At 35.4% G+C, this 18,322-nt stretch overlaps 2 protein-coding genes across 5 annotated transcripts; both read right to left on the bottom strand.

Annotated features, from left to right (window-relative positions):
* Positions 1-198: 198 nt before the first annotated feature.
* On the bottom strand, positions 199-1,794 carry LOC109151210 (pentatricopeptide repeat-containing protein At4g36680, mitochondrial-like). Its single transcript, XM_019299132.1, has one exon. It carries the CDS (start codon positions 1,712-1,714, stop codon positions 485-487), a length of 1,230 nt encoding a protein of 409 aa, XP_019154677.1. The 5' UTR covers positions 1,715-1,794; the 3' UTR covers positions 199-484.
* Positions 1,795-6,628: 4,834 nt separating this feature from the next.
* LOC109151202 (splicing factor U2af large subunit B-like) lies at positions 6,629-13,141 on the bottom strand. 4 transcript variants are annotated; one of them, XM_019299122.1, is made up of 13 exons: positions 12,904-13,141; positions 11,993-12,231; positions 11,677-11,790; positions 10,904-10,974; positions 10,214-10,284; positions 10,084-10,131; positions 9,943-10,002; positions 9,567-9,627; positions 9,368-9,480; positions 8,598-9,044; positions 7,579-7,717; positions 7,258-7,325; positions 6,629-7,165 (listed from the first exon to the last, which is right to left on the bottom strand). In XM_019299122.1, exons 1-13 carry the CDS (start codon positions 13,027-13,029, stop codon positions 7,028-7,030), a joined length of 1,695 nt encoding a protein of 564 aa, XP_019154667.1. In that variant the 5' UTR covers positions 13,030-13,141; the 3' UTR covers positions 6,629-7,027. The 4 variants fall into 4 exon arrangements, with proteins under 4 accessions (XP_019154667.1, XP_019154665.1, XP_019154668.1 ...); XM_019299120.1 differs by having other exon boundaries at positions 9,943-10,012; positions 10,088-10,131; XM_019299123.1 differs by having other exon boundaries at positions 10,084-10,128.
* Between the last annotated feature and the right edge of the window lie 5,181 nt (positions 13,142-18,322).

The following is an 18,322-nucleotide window of genomic DNA, read 5'->3' as shown; positions in this document are numbered from 1 at the left end:
TGTGATTGGAGAAATTTACTACTTCAAACATAGTTTTTCTCTCAATTGGTAAGATACACAATAACATTAATCAATCAGCGAGCTCACGCTCTTGCTAAAGCAGTTGTTGTTTCTCGTACGGGTCCTTATTTTTGGAAGGGTGACCCTCCGGCCTTTATTCGTGACTTCTTGAATTAATGCAATTGCTTTGGTGTTGGCTTTCAAAAAAATATCATAACTACCATTTCAATCATTCCAACCACATCAAACTTACTATTCTAACAAAACAAGCCTTATGGTATTTGTAGGAATAGGAAACTTAGAAGGATGAATTGTTTTAAAAAGTTAAGGCCAAAACAAATATCCCTGGCAGCCTTTGAGTTCTGTATGCCCTTCTCACTAAAACATCCTGCAAATACTGTTGCCACTGGCCTTTGGTCTCCCTGGTAACAATCTTCATCCACTATCTCTGTTTGTACCTTAAAATAAGCTATGGCTTTCTACTTCAGCCTCTCCACAACTTGTACATCTTCGACTGCCTCTTCTTTGTCTCATCATCTTTAATCTTTTCCAAGCCGAGCTGCTCCCCTAGAGTGCTCCAAGCCTTTTGTAGATTAGGCGGGAAGTTCTTCGTCCCCGTCCTAAGCAACCCCCGAGCCTCTTTGCGTCTCGATTCCTTTGCCAATCCTTCAAGCAGAGGCTTCAAGGTATAGAAATTGGACATCCTGCGACTCCTCACGCTGTGCATGAACACCTTGTACCCCGTCACAAACCGCCCCTTCTCACACAGATAATGGATCAATGCCCCGTAAGTTGCAGAGTTGGGTTTACCACCATTCCGTTCCAAATCTCGGTATACCTTCTCAGCTTCGTCCATCATTCCGTTCCTACAATAGCATATCATCAAGTAATTATAGCTAATTGTGTTTGGTTCAACCCCTGCAGCTTTCATTTCCTCAATCAAAGCCTTCACGCCGGCAGGATCTCCGCCATGGATGTTAAAAAGCTTGACATTGTAGGCGCCAACATCGCGAGCAATCCCTCTTCTCGCCATGTCCTCCCAGGCCTTCTCAGCATCATCGCTCCTCCCTGATTTATACAGTGAATGTAATATAGCCGTGAAAGTGATTGGGGTAATCTCGATACCTTTCTCTTCCATCTCGTTCAGTCTCTCAATGGCCAAGTCGGGCGACCCCACCTCGCAATAAGAATTGATCAGTATACCGTACGAAATCTTATCAGGCGAAATGCCGTACTTGTTAGGAATTTCGTCGAACAGTTGGGGGACGCGATCGCACATCCTCGAGTTAACGCAGGCGGTGAGAAGGGCGTTGAAAGAGAGCGAGGACCTAGGGGTTCCCAGTTCGTCCATTTGCTCATACGTGCTGCGCGCTCTATCGAACATTCCGACGATGCCATAAGAGCGAATTAGGGCGGAAAGGAAGGGCTCCTGAGTGACTTTGGGGTCCTTCTTGTGAGACTCGAGAAGCGTCTCAATTTCGGAGAAGCGGCACGCCCTGGCCAGACGCCTCACGGTGTAGGTCTGGACGAGGCGGGAGGCACCTCGGGAAGCGGAGTAGCCGGAAATGGAGGAGTAGATCTTTAAAGCCTCGTCGGGGTCGTGTTCGCACCTGAGTTTTGACTTCGCTTGGGAGATGGTGATGGATGCGCCGGCGGCAGCCGCCGCCGCCGTCGTTGATAGGTGGCGAGCGTAACGTAAGGCCAGGGAAGACATTGCTCAGACACGGGTTTTGCAGGGTTTAGGGTTCAGAAGAAGAAGAGACGATGATTCATGGAAGTATAGACTTTGTTAATAATCAAGTGAAAACAGAAAAAGAGACCATCTTTAGACATGAACAACTCAATTGGTCGCAGAGTGAAATTTGTAACAAAAAAAATTATGAATCCAGTTTTATTAGTCACTTGAATCATTATAATTAACTCATCCACAAACTATAAAGACGTCTAAGGTGGGCAATTTCACATTTTATCATAAGAAATTAGAATAATTATAATATCATTATTATGTTTCTTAACAAAGGTGCTGCGTTATCATTTTAGTTATGAAATATAGAGGAATTAAAATTGTAATACATTTTTTTTTGGTTATATATTATACTACTAGTAGTGAAAATAAGTGTCCAATGTATTTATCAAATATTAAAATAATGTATATATTAAGATAGATTCAAGAAAATAATGAAAATCAATAAACAAATTTTCTAGAATTAAAAACATATAAATTTGTATATAATAATATATTGAGTTAACCAAAGGTGTTAATAGAGTCAGTAAGATTTTAAGCAAAAAGATTTAATAGAAAAATTATTGAATCTACCAAACTACATTAGTTTCAAAATTAATTGAGAGCAAATCGAGCTAACTTGGTTATGTTGTTTTCTTGGTAACAACAATATTCTAAGAGCATCCATATCAGTTGGAGATATTAGGGGGAGGATGTAAGAGTGAGTAGGAAAGAGAATAATGTGGGAGGGGAGGGAAAAAAAAAATCAAAACTGATTTTATAAAAAAATATATATAAAAAATAAGCATGTCATTTCTCTATTGATTCTCTTTCCTCCATCATTAATTTTTTTCTTGGGCAGAGTAATATCCCAACATTTGCAGATGCTCCCCACCCCTTCTCTCTCTTGATTCTCTCTCTGCCACCATGGCATTTTGACCTCAAAAGTAGTGAATTCTCCCCCATTTCTCCTCTGATGTAGATGCTCTAAGAGCATCCCCATTAGGGGGATTGTTCACAGCTTTTAATAAAAAATTGTCATTTTGAATGAAAGAGAAGCAAGTAATAGAATGCTAGAGGTCCTCCTGCAAATAATGAGATTTTTGTGGTCGCAAAATAAAGGTAACAATTGGTTATTCTTTTTTTCTTGCATTAAAAATCTATTTTCATTTTATTTTTTTACTTTTTTTCTTTTTCTCTTACCTCCTCATCTCTCCTTCTTGGCACTTAAAATACCACACCAAAATCTCCACTATTGAGGATGCCCTAAGGGTCCGTTTGAAAAGCAGGAAAATGACTTCTGGAAAATGATTTCTGGAAAATGAGTCATTTTCCGGAAAACATTTTCCGTTTCCAGTGTTTGGTTACATTTGGAAAACTGTTTTGGTGTGTTTGGTACATTTTCTGGAAAATGAGTAGAATGGTATTATTAAATATTTTAATTATTTTATTTTAAATTAAAAATTCATTTTAAATCTTAAAAAAAAAAAACAAAACAAAACAAAAAAAAAATTGATTTCCGGCGGAAACCAGTTGAAACCATAGCTCTGGTTTCTGGCGGAACAGTTCCGCCAGATTTAAAAAAAAAAAAAAAAAAAAAAATTGAAAGAGAAAGGCGGAAAACGACTTCCGCCCAAATTTGGCGGAAGTCATTTTCCGCCAAATTGGGCTCATTTTCCCCAGTCAACGGAAAATGGATTCCGTTTACTGGATTTTCCAGGTGTAGCCAAACACCAAAAACTCGGAAAATGACTTCCAGAAGTCATTTTCCGGGTCTCCAAACACAGCCTAAGTTTAACTTCTAGTAGAAGTGACTTAGGGTCCGTTTGGAAACCTATAAAATATTTTCCAGAAAATGAGTTATTTTACAGAAAACATTTTCATTTCTAGTGTCTGGATGCACAACAGAAAATTGTATTTATGTGTTTGGTTCATTTTTTCTGAAAATGAGTAGAATTATATACTTCAACATTTTAATTGTTATATACCAAAAAAAATTATTTTGCTATCTATCTATAAAAAAATCAAATAAAATAAAAATATATATAAAACACACACACACACACACACACACACACACACACACACACACACACACACACACACACACACACACACACACACACACACACACACACACATATATATATATATATATATATATATATATATATATATATATATATATATATATATATTGATGGTTTTATTAGGACCGGGTCCACCATAAACCGGGTACAGGAGTACAGAACAGGGGGTAGGGCGCTAGGCCCAACGCGATGCGTATAGAAGCTCGAGGTACAGGCCTAAGAACAGCGACCCAAATACAAAAAACAAGGCCCACAGGACGGGCTATAGCTGACTATGCTACTGATAGGAATCGAACCCAGGTGTCTGAATTGAGAGTATGAGATCAAGACCACTAGACTAGTGTGTCTGTCGTGTCTGAGTTGCCCTTAGCCAAAGATCCAGGACCCCTATTTATAGCAAGCCCTCATCCCCCTTTGGCGTCCACGTGTCCCACGTTGCCACTCCCCACTCCGCTTGTTTGTCGCCATCTACGTCACGTTCTCCGTCCTTCCAGGATTCCCGCGCCCTTGCCACCTTGCTCACACCACCCCGACACACCATGCTCGGCGCACCCACCCGCCCGACACCCTGGCGCGCCAGAGCGCCGCGGGCACGCTCCGGGCGCGCTAGGTGTGCCGCGGCCGGCGCCCCTTTCGGCCACCAGCGCCGGCCCCCCGCCCGGCGCCAGCTACGGCCACCCCAGCTCGGTGGGGCGATAGGGCCACGCTGGGGTCACGACCCCCGGCCGGCGCCGGGCAGTGCCGGCGGCCCCTCCTGACTCCCGGCCCAATTTCCTTGCCTCCTGTCGGCCCAGTCTCCTTGCTTTCCCCTGTTGGCCCAATAACGTAGGCTCTCTGCGCGCACGGCCCACCTCCAATATCTCCATCATATATATATATATATATATATATATATATATATATATATATATATATATATATATATATATATATATATATATATATATATATATATTTATATTTATATTTATTTATTTATTTATTTATATTTAAAAAATATTAAACAAAAATCAGAGGAAATCTCTGGTTTTCGCACTGGAAACCAGGAACTCTCTGGTTTCCGCACTAGAAACCAAGGAACTCTCTGGTTTCCACAGTAGGAAATAGAGTTCCTCGTGAACTCTCTGGAACATCATTTCTCACATTCTCTGATTAGAGTTCATGACTCATCGCCAGATGTTTTTTTTTTTAAGGTTTTCAGCGGAAACCAGTGGTCTGGTTTTCGCCGAAAACATTGTTGTATGTTTGGCGGAAAATGACTTCCGTCAAATTTTGCCTTGATTTTTCCCAGTCAACGAAAAATGTCTTCCGTTGAGTGGATTTTTCAGTTGCATCCAAACATGGGAAATCCGAAAAATGATTTTCAGAAATTATTTTCCAAGTTTCCAAACAGTCTTATTTTCCGAGTTTCCAAATGGCAGGATTGACCCACTATTTGTCTAATTATTATTTGAATTAGATTATGCTAGTTTGGTAAAATATAGATCTAATCGAACTGATCCAAATAATACAAATATTTGTCCAACCCGACCCTATATTTCAAAAAAAATATTAAAATATGAATTGGGTTGAGCCAAACTATTACATTTATCAATGCATTATTAATATTAAATATATGAGTTGGGTGGGAACGAGCATAGCCAAATAATAAAAATCTTAGTTCTACTCCGCTCACAATCGTTATATTATAGACCGCGGTGCATGTGCACCGCGGTAAAAAATGGCGTCGTTTCTTTAAGTAAAGAAACGGCTCGCCGTTAGAGTTAACGGAGTCCGCTTGTTTGGTGTATTAAACACCAACTGACACTATAGTATATCTAACCGACACTGCAGTTATATCAAAATGATACTGTAGTTATAGTGAAATAAAACTGCAGTGTATATAAAATGAAACTGAATAACATTTCACATATTTGAGTGTATATTGTACAATGAAACTGTAATTATATCAAAATGATCATGTAGTTGTGTTTTAATGAAACTATAGTGTATATAAAATAAAATTAAATAACATTTTCACATATTTGAGTCTATAAATATCGAATGAAACTATAATTATATCGAAATGAAACTGTAGTTGTGTTGAACTGAAACTGCAGTGTATACAAAATGACACTAAATAATAAAGTTACTTTTTGCAAAAGGGTACGAAACGGCGGAAACAAACACTGTTTATTTTCATTTAAAAAAAAAAAAAGACGCGCGGTGCATAATATAATTTGCCCTCCGCTCAAAAAACAGTTCCCCACCCGAATTTAAAATATTAGTTTTTTTTCTTTTCTCACTTCGAATGGCATTCCGAAGCTCGGAGTCCGATACCCTTTTTGGATACAAATTTGGATTTCGTGTCGATCGGGTTTTTCCATTTGGACGAGTTTTGCACAGCCAATAGTCGCATGAGACCAAAAGTCTCAATTTTCCTTATTTAATTAAACAATCAAAATAAATAAATAAAAAGTTTAAATTTAATTTTTGACTTTAAAAAGTAAAAAAAAATTCAAAATTAAAAATTAGAGTGCAGGATTATGCCATTTTCCTTCACTCTCGGGGTACAATATTGTACCCCTTTCCAATAACTAATTTTCATTGGAATTAGGAGATAGTGCCATTTATTTTACTACGTAATAACTAATTATTAATGCCTTAACGCGTGAATTAGTAAATTTCATGCCAAGAAAAAAAAAAAATTGACAAACATGTAATTGCAATTATGATTACAGCAATCTATTCAAACAAGTAACAAATAGTAATATGATTACACAGCAATATTTCACCATCAAGATCTTTTCAACAATTGTAAATCCAAATGCAAAGAAAACAGAAAAGGAAAAAACATATGCTCTATAGTATTATACACTGATATTTATATAATAATACATACGATGAGATGTGTAAGGATAAAAAATAAAGCCCTAAGAAGCGCAATTAAGCCCGAGGTTTTGAGGCGCAATCTACTTAAATAACTGGATATGAGAACCAGGAAGAAGATTGTAAAGTAAAAAATTTAAAGCCTGGCATGGCAATATGGCATAGTCCAGCAATTGAAGGGCAAGGCCAAGACATGTGGTTAGGCATACAGTCTCAAGTTCAACTCCTTGGCGTTCAGTTCAGTTGTCAAAGATTACAAACCCACTTGATCGCGAGAGAGACATTAGATCGAGTTTCTCTACCACATAAGAGTATCTGACTACCTAGCTAGGGAGCTAATGTAAAACTAGCCATCGTACTCTCCCTGAGAGAACTTGTTCTCTGGATAGAAGATGGCAACAACAACATTGCCACCGAATTTTCTGCCGTTCAGTCCTGACAAAGCTTTTTTACCACTTTCAACATCTGCATACTCCAAAAACACCTGCAAATAAAATGAGGGAAAAAAACAAGGTTATAGCGACTCCACACAGCACTTCAGAATTACGGCAACAGAAATTCTGCACATAAGTCTACCTTTCCAACTCCTGGTGAAGGGCTGCCATTTGGGTTTGGGCGGGGAATAACAACATTCACCAAATCACCTGTAGAATGACAACATAAAAGTTGAGATCTACATCAAATCAAATGAGGGATAAAACAAATTTCAGAAAATTAGAGATCAGGGGGTTTTGTGAGCTATATACTATGGCAAATCCAATATAGATATCTTGTGAAGACAAAAGGCAATTTACAAGCACAGTACAAAAAATGAAAACAACATTGGCAAGAGACCACGGAGATCAAAGTAGACACTGATAACAGGAACAACAACCCTCGTTAACAAAATTGACATACCAAACTTCCCACATTCCATTTTAATGTCTTCCAATAAATCTGCATAGTTCTCATCATCTTTGAGCTCTTCTTCATCTACCATCTGCGTTAGGCACACAATCTTCGTAGATGGTGGCCCAGGTTGTTGTAGCATTAACCTCTACAAATGTACATGCATGGCCAAAGATAAGTAATCAATATCAATCAATATATATATATACTTAAGTAGTTCACTGTTAGGTCTGCAAAAGTTAAGGCATAATTACAGATAAATCTCTTTGTTTTACTTAACAAATATTAGGGATCTTAACTGATATTTGTGTAAATTATTTTCACAAACAGGACACCTCCCTAAGTTTCACATTGATAATCTAGACAAGTTTAATGCTATAATTATACTATATATGAATATATGATACTTGAGTGTCCCTGAATTACACATGGCTATTTGCTCAAATTACTCCATATATTTTAAAACAAAAGGGAGTATCCTTATTTTTGAAAAATAATATTGAATTGAATTATTTCTCAAACAAAATGAATATAGTATATTTGTGTATTTGAATTATTATTATTTTACAAAAAAGCAGGAATACTCTATGTTTGATATGTTTTCCTACCTAAAAATTAATAATAAATGATCAAAATATTTACATTAAATTTTCAAATATGTTTGATTTATTTTTTATGCACACACACCACTTTGTTTCAAACATATATCAAATGATTATATCACAACAATTTCACTTCTGCAGAGAATAGAAAGTCTAAAAAGAAAAAGGGACCATATAATATCAATTGTGTAGTGTAGTGTAGTGTAGTGTAATTTCACTCTATTTTCCATCAAAACTAGAGTCATGTTCCTTAATTTAGTAATTATAAAACATATGTCAATTTTAGGGCAAAATTTATTAACGAGAAACACTAGCCAATATCCAACAGGAAATATTAGTGCATTGCACAGGTCACATTAAATTAATTAAATAATTATTTAAATACAATGGCTTAAAATTCTATAAGTAAATAGCAAAGTATCTCACCTGCATAGCTATCTGTTGCTGTGCATGTAACAAGATACTATCTTGCTCAGGTTTAGGCTGTGTTGTACCTTGGTTAGCACGTCTGACGGTGAGAGTTTTATCGCCCATTTTAATCCCATTAAGAGCTGCACAGGCAATGTCAGTGACTGAGACATCCCGGTAGACACAGAAGGCATAGCCTTTTGAGTTTCCAGTTTCTCTATCTTTCACAAGATCAAATCCTCGTAGAGGGCCAAAAGACTCAAGCAATTCCCTGATTTGTGCTTCTGTGAAATAATAGGGAAGACCACCCACAAAAATACGGTCAGGACCTTCAAGCCCTCCAGCAGAACCAGGTGCTAATCCAACAGCTGCAAGATTGAGATTAGGGTTTGGTAGACTAGGACCAAGAGTAGCTGCCAGTGAGGGGTTGTAATCACTGGGTCTTCTGATCTTAACTGGTCCCCCCTGGGTTAAAAATAAACAATTAGAAAAAGTAGATATAAAAAAGAAAAAAGCTATTATCCCACTCCAAGTTAAGAACGATATTTATTATCCAGCATACAGCATATCCACAGGAATTCTGACAGCATAAAATCATGAAGAAAGATATGATCAGCGAATCTTGAAATTAAGAATAGAGGATTTATTCTTAACTTCAAGGGGCAATGCTGCTAATAAAACATGTTTTGAAACAAAAGCACTATTTGCAATCTGAATGAATTCTTCAGCAATTCAGAACGTAATCAACAAGTCCAAGCTGAATAACGAATATGCAATGTGGGCCTTACCTCAAAAATAATGCCATCCAAAGCCATGGCATTACTGGCTTCCTCAACAGATCTCATCTCAACAAAAGCAAACTTCTTCTCATGGTTTATATAAACATTCACAACAGCATCGCCTGAAAATGATGAATAATCTTAGCATCTGAAAAGAATATATAGAATTAAATAACTATAATCAAAATTGGAGATATAATTAACCAACCAGGGCCGGCACTGTTTCCTCCAATTGCAGACATAACATGACTAAAGAAGGTTGCAATAGACTGCAAGAAAATGAGTAGAGTCAAATTCACAATTTCACATTACAGAACATTTAAATACATAATAGCACATTTCACTGAAGAAAAGATGAAGCCGACGACAAACCACAAGTGCTGATGCCAAAAACAATACAAGTATACAACTAAAATGTACAATCACGAAAAACACACCATGTACAAGGAAAATGCTGTAGCATATAAGAACAGTAGATGGGTCTTGTAATGTCATGAAAATATAAAGAAACCAAACAGATAAACTGAAGTCACTGGTGAAAAAAAAGGTGATGGTATCGAGCAAAACCAGTGGGAGTATAATACCTGCTCATTTGCATTTGGAGGAAGTCCTCCAACATAAACTCTCCGAGCATGTCTGGTTGCCTGATAATGTGACATCTGAAGTAAGACTTCCTATAACAAAGGAGACAACTAATATATACAAGTAAAAAAATGAGAGACAACCTGTTGAGTCATTGCTTGAACAGGCATCATAGGAAGAGCCCCAAACTGCTATTAAAACCCAATAAATGCAAAATTAAAACAGTGAACCAAAAAGTCAGCACATATCTTCACATGTAGAAGGAAGAGTAACCTGTCCTGGTGCCATGGGAAACACATTAGAGAACATTCCAGGAATGGGTGGGCTGGTACCAGGAACCTGGCCTGCAAAACAGGGTGAAGTTATATTGTTATAACTCAACAGCAAAAGTGACAACAATCACCTGAACTTCTATAATAATAAATATAGTCCAACACATTAATATATGTTTCTTTTGATATAATTTACTGTCTTTCATTCTAGAGTCTATACTAATTCATTAAGAAAAGGGAAAAGGGAAATTCAGGTATGGATGAGAATATTTGTAAAGGTAGCAATCAAGTGATTCCTGGTGGAGAATGAAAAAAACCTGTATTGATTCTTCCTTGTACATAAAAGCTACAGTAGTCAGCTCACACCCATTGTCAGCACAGTGGGGCAAGTAGCCCAACATTGCCTTCTTAGAGCATAAAGCCAGACAAACAAAACAAACAAAGAAACACCAAACACAACAACAAACCAAAAGTCCTCTCAGTTCCGGAGTTATTTCACCAAGAAAATAATAAAGAATAACTCAACAGTCAATCTAGTGACTAGGACACCATACCAAATAGCCTACAAAGAAATTATAAAATGCTTACCAAAATGAAACCATGCATTTTGAAATGGACTTCCACACTATTTCCTAGAAAAACATGACAGTTATCAAGAAAGAGTAATTTAAAATAGTAATGATATTTGTACCTGGAGCAGCAGTCGCACCAGGCAACATTGTAGCAGAAGGAGGTGCCATATCAAAACCACTGATCCTTTTACTGTAAAGAAGAATCATCGATAACAGAGACAGAGAGAAAGCAAGATGCAAAAAGTTAAAAGCCATAAATAGAACAATATGAATAGTTTTACAACCCAAATATTCAATGAGTTATGCACAAGAAGAGAGGTTGAGGCAACTTCAATATGTTAAAGTTATCAAAGATAGTAAGGAATGCTAATAACATATCAATGGTAGATGATCTATTAATTATCCTTGGTAAGAATTGGATGCAGCAAATTGAAGATCATAAACACAAACAATTCTACATTTGAAAAGTGAAAAACCTCCTATAAGCACATTACATATTATCAGAAAAAAATCAATATCTAGAGGAACGTACAGTATTTTTTGCATGTAGCTATAAGCCTATAATGTGTTAGTATTTTTAAAAACACAAATTCATTAATAAAATCAGAAGTAAAAAAATAATAGTAGTCCAGTAAATCAGTAATGGCATTTCCTTTATAAGTTTGGACTTTGTTTATTTCATCAAACCTGACAGATCAGTAGAGATTGACCTCAGTATGACTTAGTTTCTGAATTTTATACACAAAAAGAGTAGTGCAATATAGATATTAATATAACAAAGAGCATTGCCTGTTTGTCTGTACATATAACTAAAGAAAATGAAAATAGAAACCCAAATAAACGAGGTAAATGGACAAGCAGAAGAGTAATATGACCAAAAACCAGAGCTTACCTTTTGGAGCGAGAAGGTGATCCTGAATTTGATTTATGCTTAGATCTATCTTTGGAGCGAGATCTGGACCTACGTTTGTGTCTATCCTCTCTATCTCTGTCGTAATCCCGTCGCCTGTAAAACCAGTCAAATCCATATCTTCAGTCATTTATTACCTTAAACTATTAAGTTAGTGGCAAAAGATATAGAGAGCAGGGGATATTACAGCTGATGATTAAGAAGCGCATGATAACTAAGTGTGATATTTATAAAAAGCAAAGACCAAGCACAACAGCATCAATATGATAAATGAATTAGTAAGAACCAAGGTTCTTACCTGTCTCTGTCACGACCTCTGTAGTTACCATCATCTTCTCTATCTCTAGTCCTCTCCCTCTCCCTTCTTTCACCTCGATCCCTATTGCGGTCTCTGTGGTGGCGATCAATGTACTTTTCCCTGTCCCTGTCTCTCCCTCTATCTTGATCTCTATCACGGTCCCGATCTCGCCCTTTTTCCCTTTCCTTGTCCTTGCTTCTAGACGATTCTCTTTCTTTCTCATAGTCACGTGAACTATGCTGGAAGGCACAAAACACATTGAACAACAAACAATTAGCAAATGCTATTAAAACAAAACAGCCAAAAATGAAACAACAAAGAAGAAGGAAATGGAGGATATAGCATAAAAATCAAAAGCAAAAACCAGGAGAAACCAAGCTATAGTAGCCAAATAACACCACTACAGACATCTGCTTAAAGCAAACAACAAAAAAAGCAGAATTATATGCATAACATGTCCCAAAGAAGCTGAACCCATAATGGCTCTTTCATTATTTCAGTTCACTTCCTTTTTTTCTTTCAACCATAAAAGTTGAGAGCAAAGAAGACTAGCTTCTGTGCCAAAATGAGACCATGTGAACCACAAAACTAGTAGGATTTATGTATTTCAATAATTCAATCAATGTCACATTCACCATAAATTATCTCACAAGGTCTTGTGATCCACAGTTGTATTAGTTGACTTCACAACGCATAATAAAGCCCTAAAACCGAATAATTAGAGCACGAAATTCAGTAACCAGAACAGTGACAAGTACACCGCACTATTAAATTGGATCGGCACCTAATCGAATTACCAAAATCTGACAACTTACAATGGTTGGAGTCTAATATCAATCAATGATTTACGATACAAAGCATAATTTCAACCCTGCAAACGATGCTTGCGAGATATATACAGTAAACAACACCTGAGACTTGGAGTCGCTGTGTTCTTCGGCGCCACCGTAGAAGGCGGCGGTTTTGGGCTGAGGCGAAGCTCCGTAATTGTCTCTATTGTGGCCTACATCCTCTCCATTGCCGTCATAGTCTGTCATCTTTTACTGTTCCTGCGCCTTTCACTCCCCCTTCAACAGCTTTCTCTCGAGTCTAAGATGCCAAGCAACTGAGTTTGTGAAGTTAGGGCTTGCAGAGAGATTTCACCGCTTTTATCAATTTATTACGGAGTATTATTTATATATTTTTATTTTTATTTTGTTACCAGTCAATTTCTTTTCCTCTTTTTTTTTTCCATCTTTGCTTTTATTAAGTTTTTAAAAATGCTCCTTCAAAAAAAAAAAAAAAAGTTTTTAAAAATGTTTTAATTACCCTAAAAATGCATAAACTTTGTATTAATTATTACAACTAGATTCTAAACCATTTTTGTCTCGATTTATGTCTATTTGTAATCATTAAAGAAAGATATTAGTTAGAGGGAGTTTGGTTCAAATATTAGAATAAAAATTGTAATTGAAATTAAATATTTGGTAATTGTAATTAGTTTAAGTGAAAAAATGGTAGAGTAAATAGGAATCGAAATTGAAATAAATAATTAATTAATGAAAATAAATACATATATAAAAATATATAAATAATATAATACATATATGTGTGTATATACAAGGGCGGATCTACAGTGGGGGTAATGGGGGCCCCACTCACTCCACCTCCACCCTATATATAGCCCTTGTATGTATATATGTATATATAGTACATGTTTTACATATCTAAATCTAAAAACATAATAAGTCTCAATCAGAGTTATATCCCTCATTTATGTCCATGTTTTTAATGCTAATTATTCTGTACATTATGCTTTTAGAGTTGTACTATATAAATTTTTGGACAAAAATATCTCTATCGTTATAACTTCTGTTATCTTTTCCATTATTGTTATCATGCACATGCATCCACCATATATTTTCTTATATTCTTTAATGATAATAATATTTGTAGACATTATATATTGGATTATTATAATAAACTAGTATTTATCCCGTGCGATGCACGGAAAATATGTTATAAAAAATACCCTATATGAGGTTTATTCATATATAAAATTTTTGTTATTTAATAATTATTATGTCTGAATTCCTATTATATAATTATGAACATAAATATATTTACAATTAAAATAATATTTAAGGTGGGTGATTACTACAAATCTTAAACTATATTAAAAATTTAGTACATAGTATTTAATATTACAAATTTTTAAGAACTTAGTAAAGTACAATAGTAATTGAATTACAATTTTAGAGTCACCACGGATCAAAATTTTTAGACCTTTGAGATTTCTAACTCTAGATGTAGCAACATACAATTGACATTTAAAGACCAAAATCACAATCTTAGTTCGAACATTGATTTTTTCTTCCAAATACTATCGAATTAAGTGTGTAATCAATAAAAGATGAGAACTAATAATTCGAGAATATAATCTTAATGTTACTAAGCCTACTTTACGTCAATTAAGTTGGAGAGTGTTGTTGGATAGTATCCGATGAATCCACGAATGACGCATCTTTGTCTCCGTAGTCCTCAATATGCACATCAACAATCTTAAATATTTGGCCGCCTAGCTATGCCATATATTAATTTCAAACTTATGAACGTTGGGGTTGCATGCAATAAAAAGTATATATTTTAAATATACTAAGGGTACATTATATATGGAGTTAATACCCAAAATGGTCCCTCGACTATGCCATAATTACCAATTTGATCCTCAACTACCATTCTTACCCAATTAAGTCCTTAACTATGTAACTTTTACTCAATTAAGTCCTCAACTATACAATTCTTACCCAATTTAGTCCTCAACTATACAATTCTTACCCAATTTAGTCATCTGTATTAATTTGACTGTTTGTTGACTGTCAAAAGTCAGGATAAAATTATAATTTTACAAGATTTCTCCTTCCTCTCCATTTAGCAGCACCAAACCATGCAGCAATACACTCCGATCAGATTTCGATCGTCAAAAAATCGTTGGAAATCAAATTCATGGGCTATCCGATGCATAACCACTACTTCGATACTGACAGGTTTAGAACCCAACCGGAGCTTATTGCTACATGGTTTGGCGCTGCTAAATGAGGAGGAAGGAGAAAACTTGTAAAATTACAACTTTATTTCCACTTTTGACAGTCAACAAACAGTCAAATTGACAAAGGACTAAAGTGGGTAAAAATTGTATAGTTGAGGACTTAATTGGGTAAGAATGATAGTCGAGGACCAAATTGGCAATTACGACATAGTCGAGGGACTATTTTGGGTATTAACTCTTATATATGTATGTAAGATACTTTCACTGTAAAAATAATGTATTTTTAATATATTAAAAATGTATTTGATATTCATGATCCATACAATTATGTGGACCATCGTTCACACAATAATTTGCCAGTAAAAATTGAAATATAAATAAATATAATATATATATATATATATATATATATATATATATATATATATATATTAGAAATTGTCAGTGGAAGTTATTATCATTATTATTATTGCAATTATTATTATTATTATTATTATTATTATTATTATTATTATAATTAACAATATTATTATGGTCTTGTGAAAATTAAATGTTGATTATCACCATTTAATTTTCACAAGACCATATGACTTTATTATATATAGGATAAATTTGATTTCATATAGATTTTAGTTAGTAGGGATTTGTTAGTTATTTTAAAAGATATAAATATTGGACATATATTTTTGCGCATCGCGCATAAAAAAAAAAAAACTAGTAAATATAAGAAAACTGATGAAAGTAAACAATAGGTAAGTTAAATGAGTTGGTAGAGCTGCATTTAATGTTAGGAATGGTCTGTGATTCAAATCTCATATCTCTAAATATATATAATTTGTGAATATAAGAAAACTGATGAAAGTAAACAATAGGTAAGTTAAATGAATTGGTAGAGCCTAGGAATGGTCTACGGTTCAAATCCCTTATCTCTTAATAATATATATAAGTGTTTCATTATTTTTCCAAACTATAATGTTTTGCCCCCTTCATGGGGTGAAAGAAAAATAAAATGAAACACTTAGAGGCCGAGCCATAAATATTGTTGACTAGGGATAAAAAAAATACAATAAAACAAGAAACAAAAACATAGTTCAAATAGAAATTACATTATAAATCAATCATCTTACTATTAATATTTAAAAGAAAGCCCCAATGTTGTTACATATAAAGGATCCAATTACAATTAAAAATTAATCTCATACGTCACAATTATAATCTCACTTTTAATATTCAAAAAGGTCAAAAAATAAAATTTAGAAAATCAATAATGCCCTCTAACACAACCCTAACCATCTAAGCTAACACATCATCTGGTTCAACTTACATCTCTTTTTTTTTTTTTGAATGCTACTGACTCACTTTCTCAACCTAATGAAGGTCAAAGAGTCAACAACGCCTTCACTGAGACCCGGTCTCATGACCTCCCACACGGAAGAGGCCACTACACGCCATCTAGCACAAGGTGCTTGGCAGGGACTAAAGAATTTAAACCAGGTATAATAAACAAACATGATAATAGGTATCAAATTTGATTGTATGGTATAAAAGTTACTAACCAAACATCACCTTAATGGTATTTATCAGCATGGATTTGTACATGTTATATTTCAATTATTACTTAAGTTTATTGAGTTTGGATTTGACTATTTAACTATTTTTATAGAGTAAAAGACATTTTTGGTCCTAGACTTATAGTGACACGGACAATTTTGGTCCTTAATAAAAAAATTAGACAATTTACTGTACTCAGAATTAGTGGTGGCAAAGGGAGGATCTAAGACTGGCAAAGGACAGGGGTTAAGAAGAGCCATTGTTGAACTGGACTCAGAATTAGTGGTGGCAACCATGGATAGGGACCACGTGGTTTGACCTTCCTCCGTTAAGTTTAAACCATCTCCTTGCAGCTGACGCCTTTGGGGCAAGCGCAGCGAGAGTTTGGTAGTTGTTTCCCTTTTTCCCGTTAGATATGGGTCTTTTTCCACAAAAAAAAAATAATAATAATAATAATAAAATTGGCAATCCAGTTAAATATTTAATTTATTTAGTAAACATTAAACTTAAGGGTAATAATGTAAAATTGGCTTGTTGTTGAAATGGATAAATTGGGTTCATAAACTTAACACAGTTGATTCGTCATTAGTGGGAATGTGAAGAACCAAATTTTTTTCCATTATTACCCTTAAATTTAATGTTTACTAAATTGATATTTAACTGGCCTAGAGGACCAAATTTAGAACAAAATCAACCGTCAATGACCATTTATGCTCAAATTATAAGTCGAGGATGAAAGTTGGTAAATGTCAATAGTCAATGAACTACTTATATAGTCCAATTAAAAGTCGAGGATAAAAATTAGTAAATATCAACAGTTAATTGATCATTCTTGAAAGAGTTAATACCAAGAATGATGGGTAGTATTTCATTTAGTCCTGGACTCTCAATTCGACCACAATGCATACCTTGACTTTCATTTTTAACTACTAACAGACCTAAAAAGAGCATAATCTTAAAAAAACATATGCTTTTAGGAGTGGTACTCGTAGTGTGCGACGCCGGCGAGATCGGATGCATCGGATCACAAGTACAAGGCCGGAGATGTTGTCCCTCTCTACGCCAACAAGGTCGGGCCATTCCACAATCCAAGTGAAACATACCGCTATTTTGATCTCCCCTTCTGTTTTTCATAGCGTGTGAACGAGAAAAAGGAAGCCCTTGGTGAAGTCTTGAATGGCGATCGTTTGGTCAGTGCCCCTTACAAGCTTGACTTTATGTATGACATGGACTCGGAAATAGTTTGCAAGCTAGAGGACACTGTCACAGAAAGAAGTTGCACAATTCCGTGATGCTGTTGCCAAGGATTACTACTACTTCCAAATGTACTACGATGATATGGGGTTTTGTTATCTTTTTAATATGGGGTTTTGTTACATCACCATTGCTGGTGTTGGGAGGGGTTGCTCGAAAGAATAGCAAGGCTGAGTTTCAACTTTCAAGCTCCCTGCCGTACGACTAAATAGTAAATACCCAAGAGAAATCCCACCATTACCTTGGTACCGTGGAGCCCTTCCTGAGACGGCAATGGCTGGATTTTTGCCTCCTATCTCGCCGACGTCGCACAACGCGCTAGGAGTTCCATTCCTAAAAGCATATGTTTTGATTTGATGATTATGCTCTTACATTTAACACTCATCTGACAGAAATTCTAACGGATAACTATTAGTGATTAAAATGAAAGTCAAGTATGTATTGCTGTCGAATTGAAAGTCGAGAACTAAATGGAATAATACCTCAATAGTTAGAGG

The sequence above is a fragment of the Ipomoea nil genome, unplaced genomic scaffold (genome assembly GCF_001879475.1).
Source record: "Ipomoea nil cultivar Tokyo-kokei standard unplaced genomic scaffold, Asagao_1.1 scaffold2283, whole genome shotgun sequence".
Classification (NCBI taxonomy): Eukaryota; Viridiplantae; Streptophyta; class Magnoliopsida; order Solanales; family Convolvulaceae; genus Ipomoea; species Ipomoea nil.
This window is presented reverse-complemented; position numbering and strand designations above follow the sequence as displayed.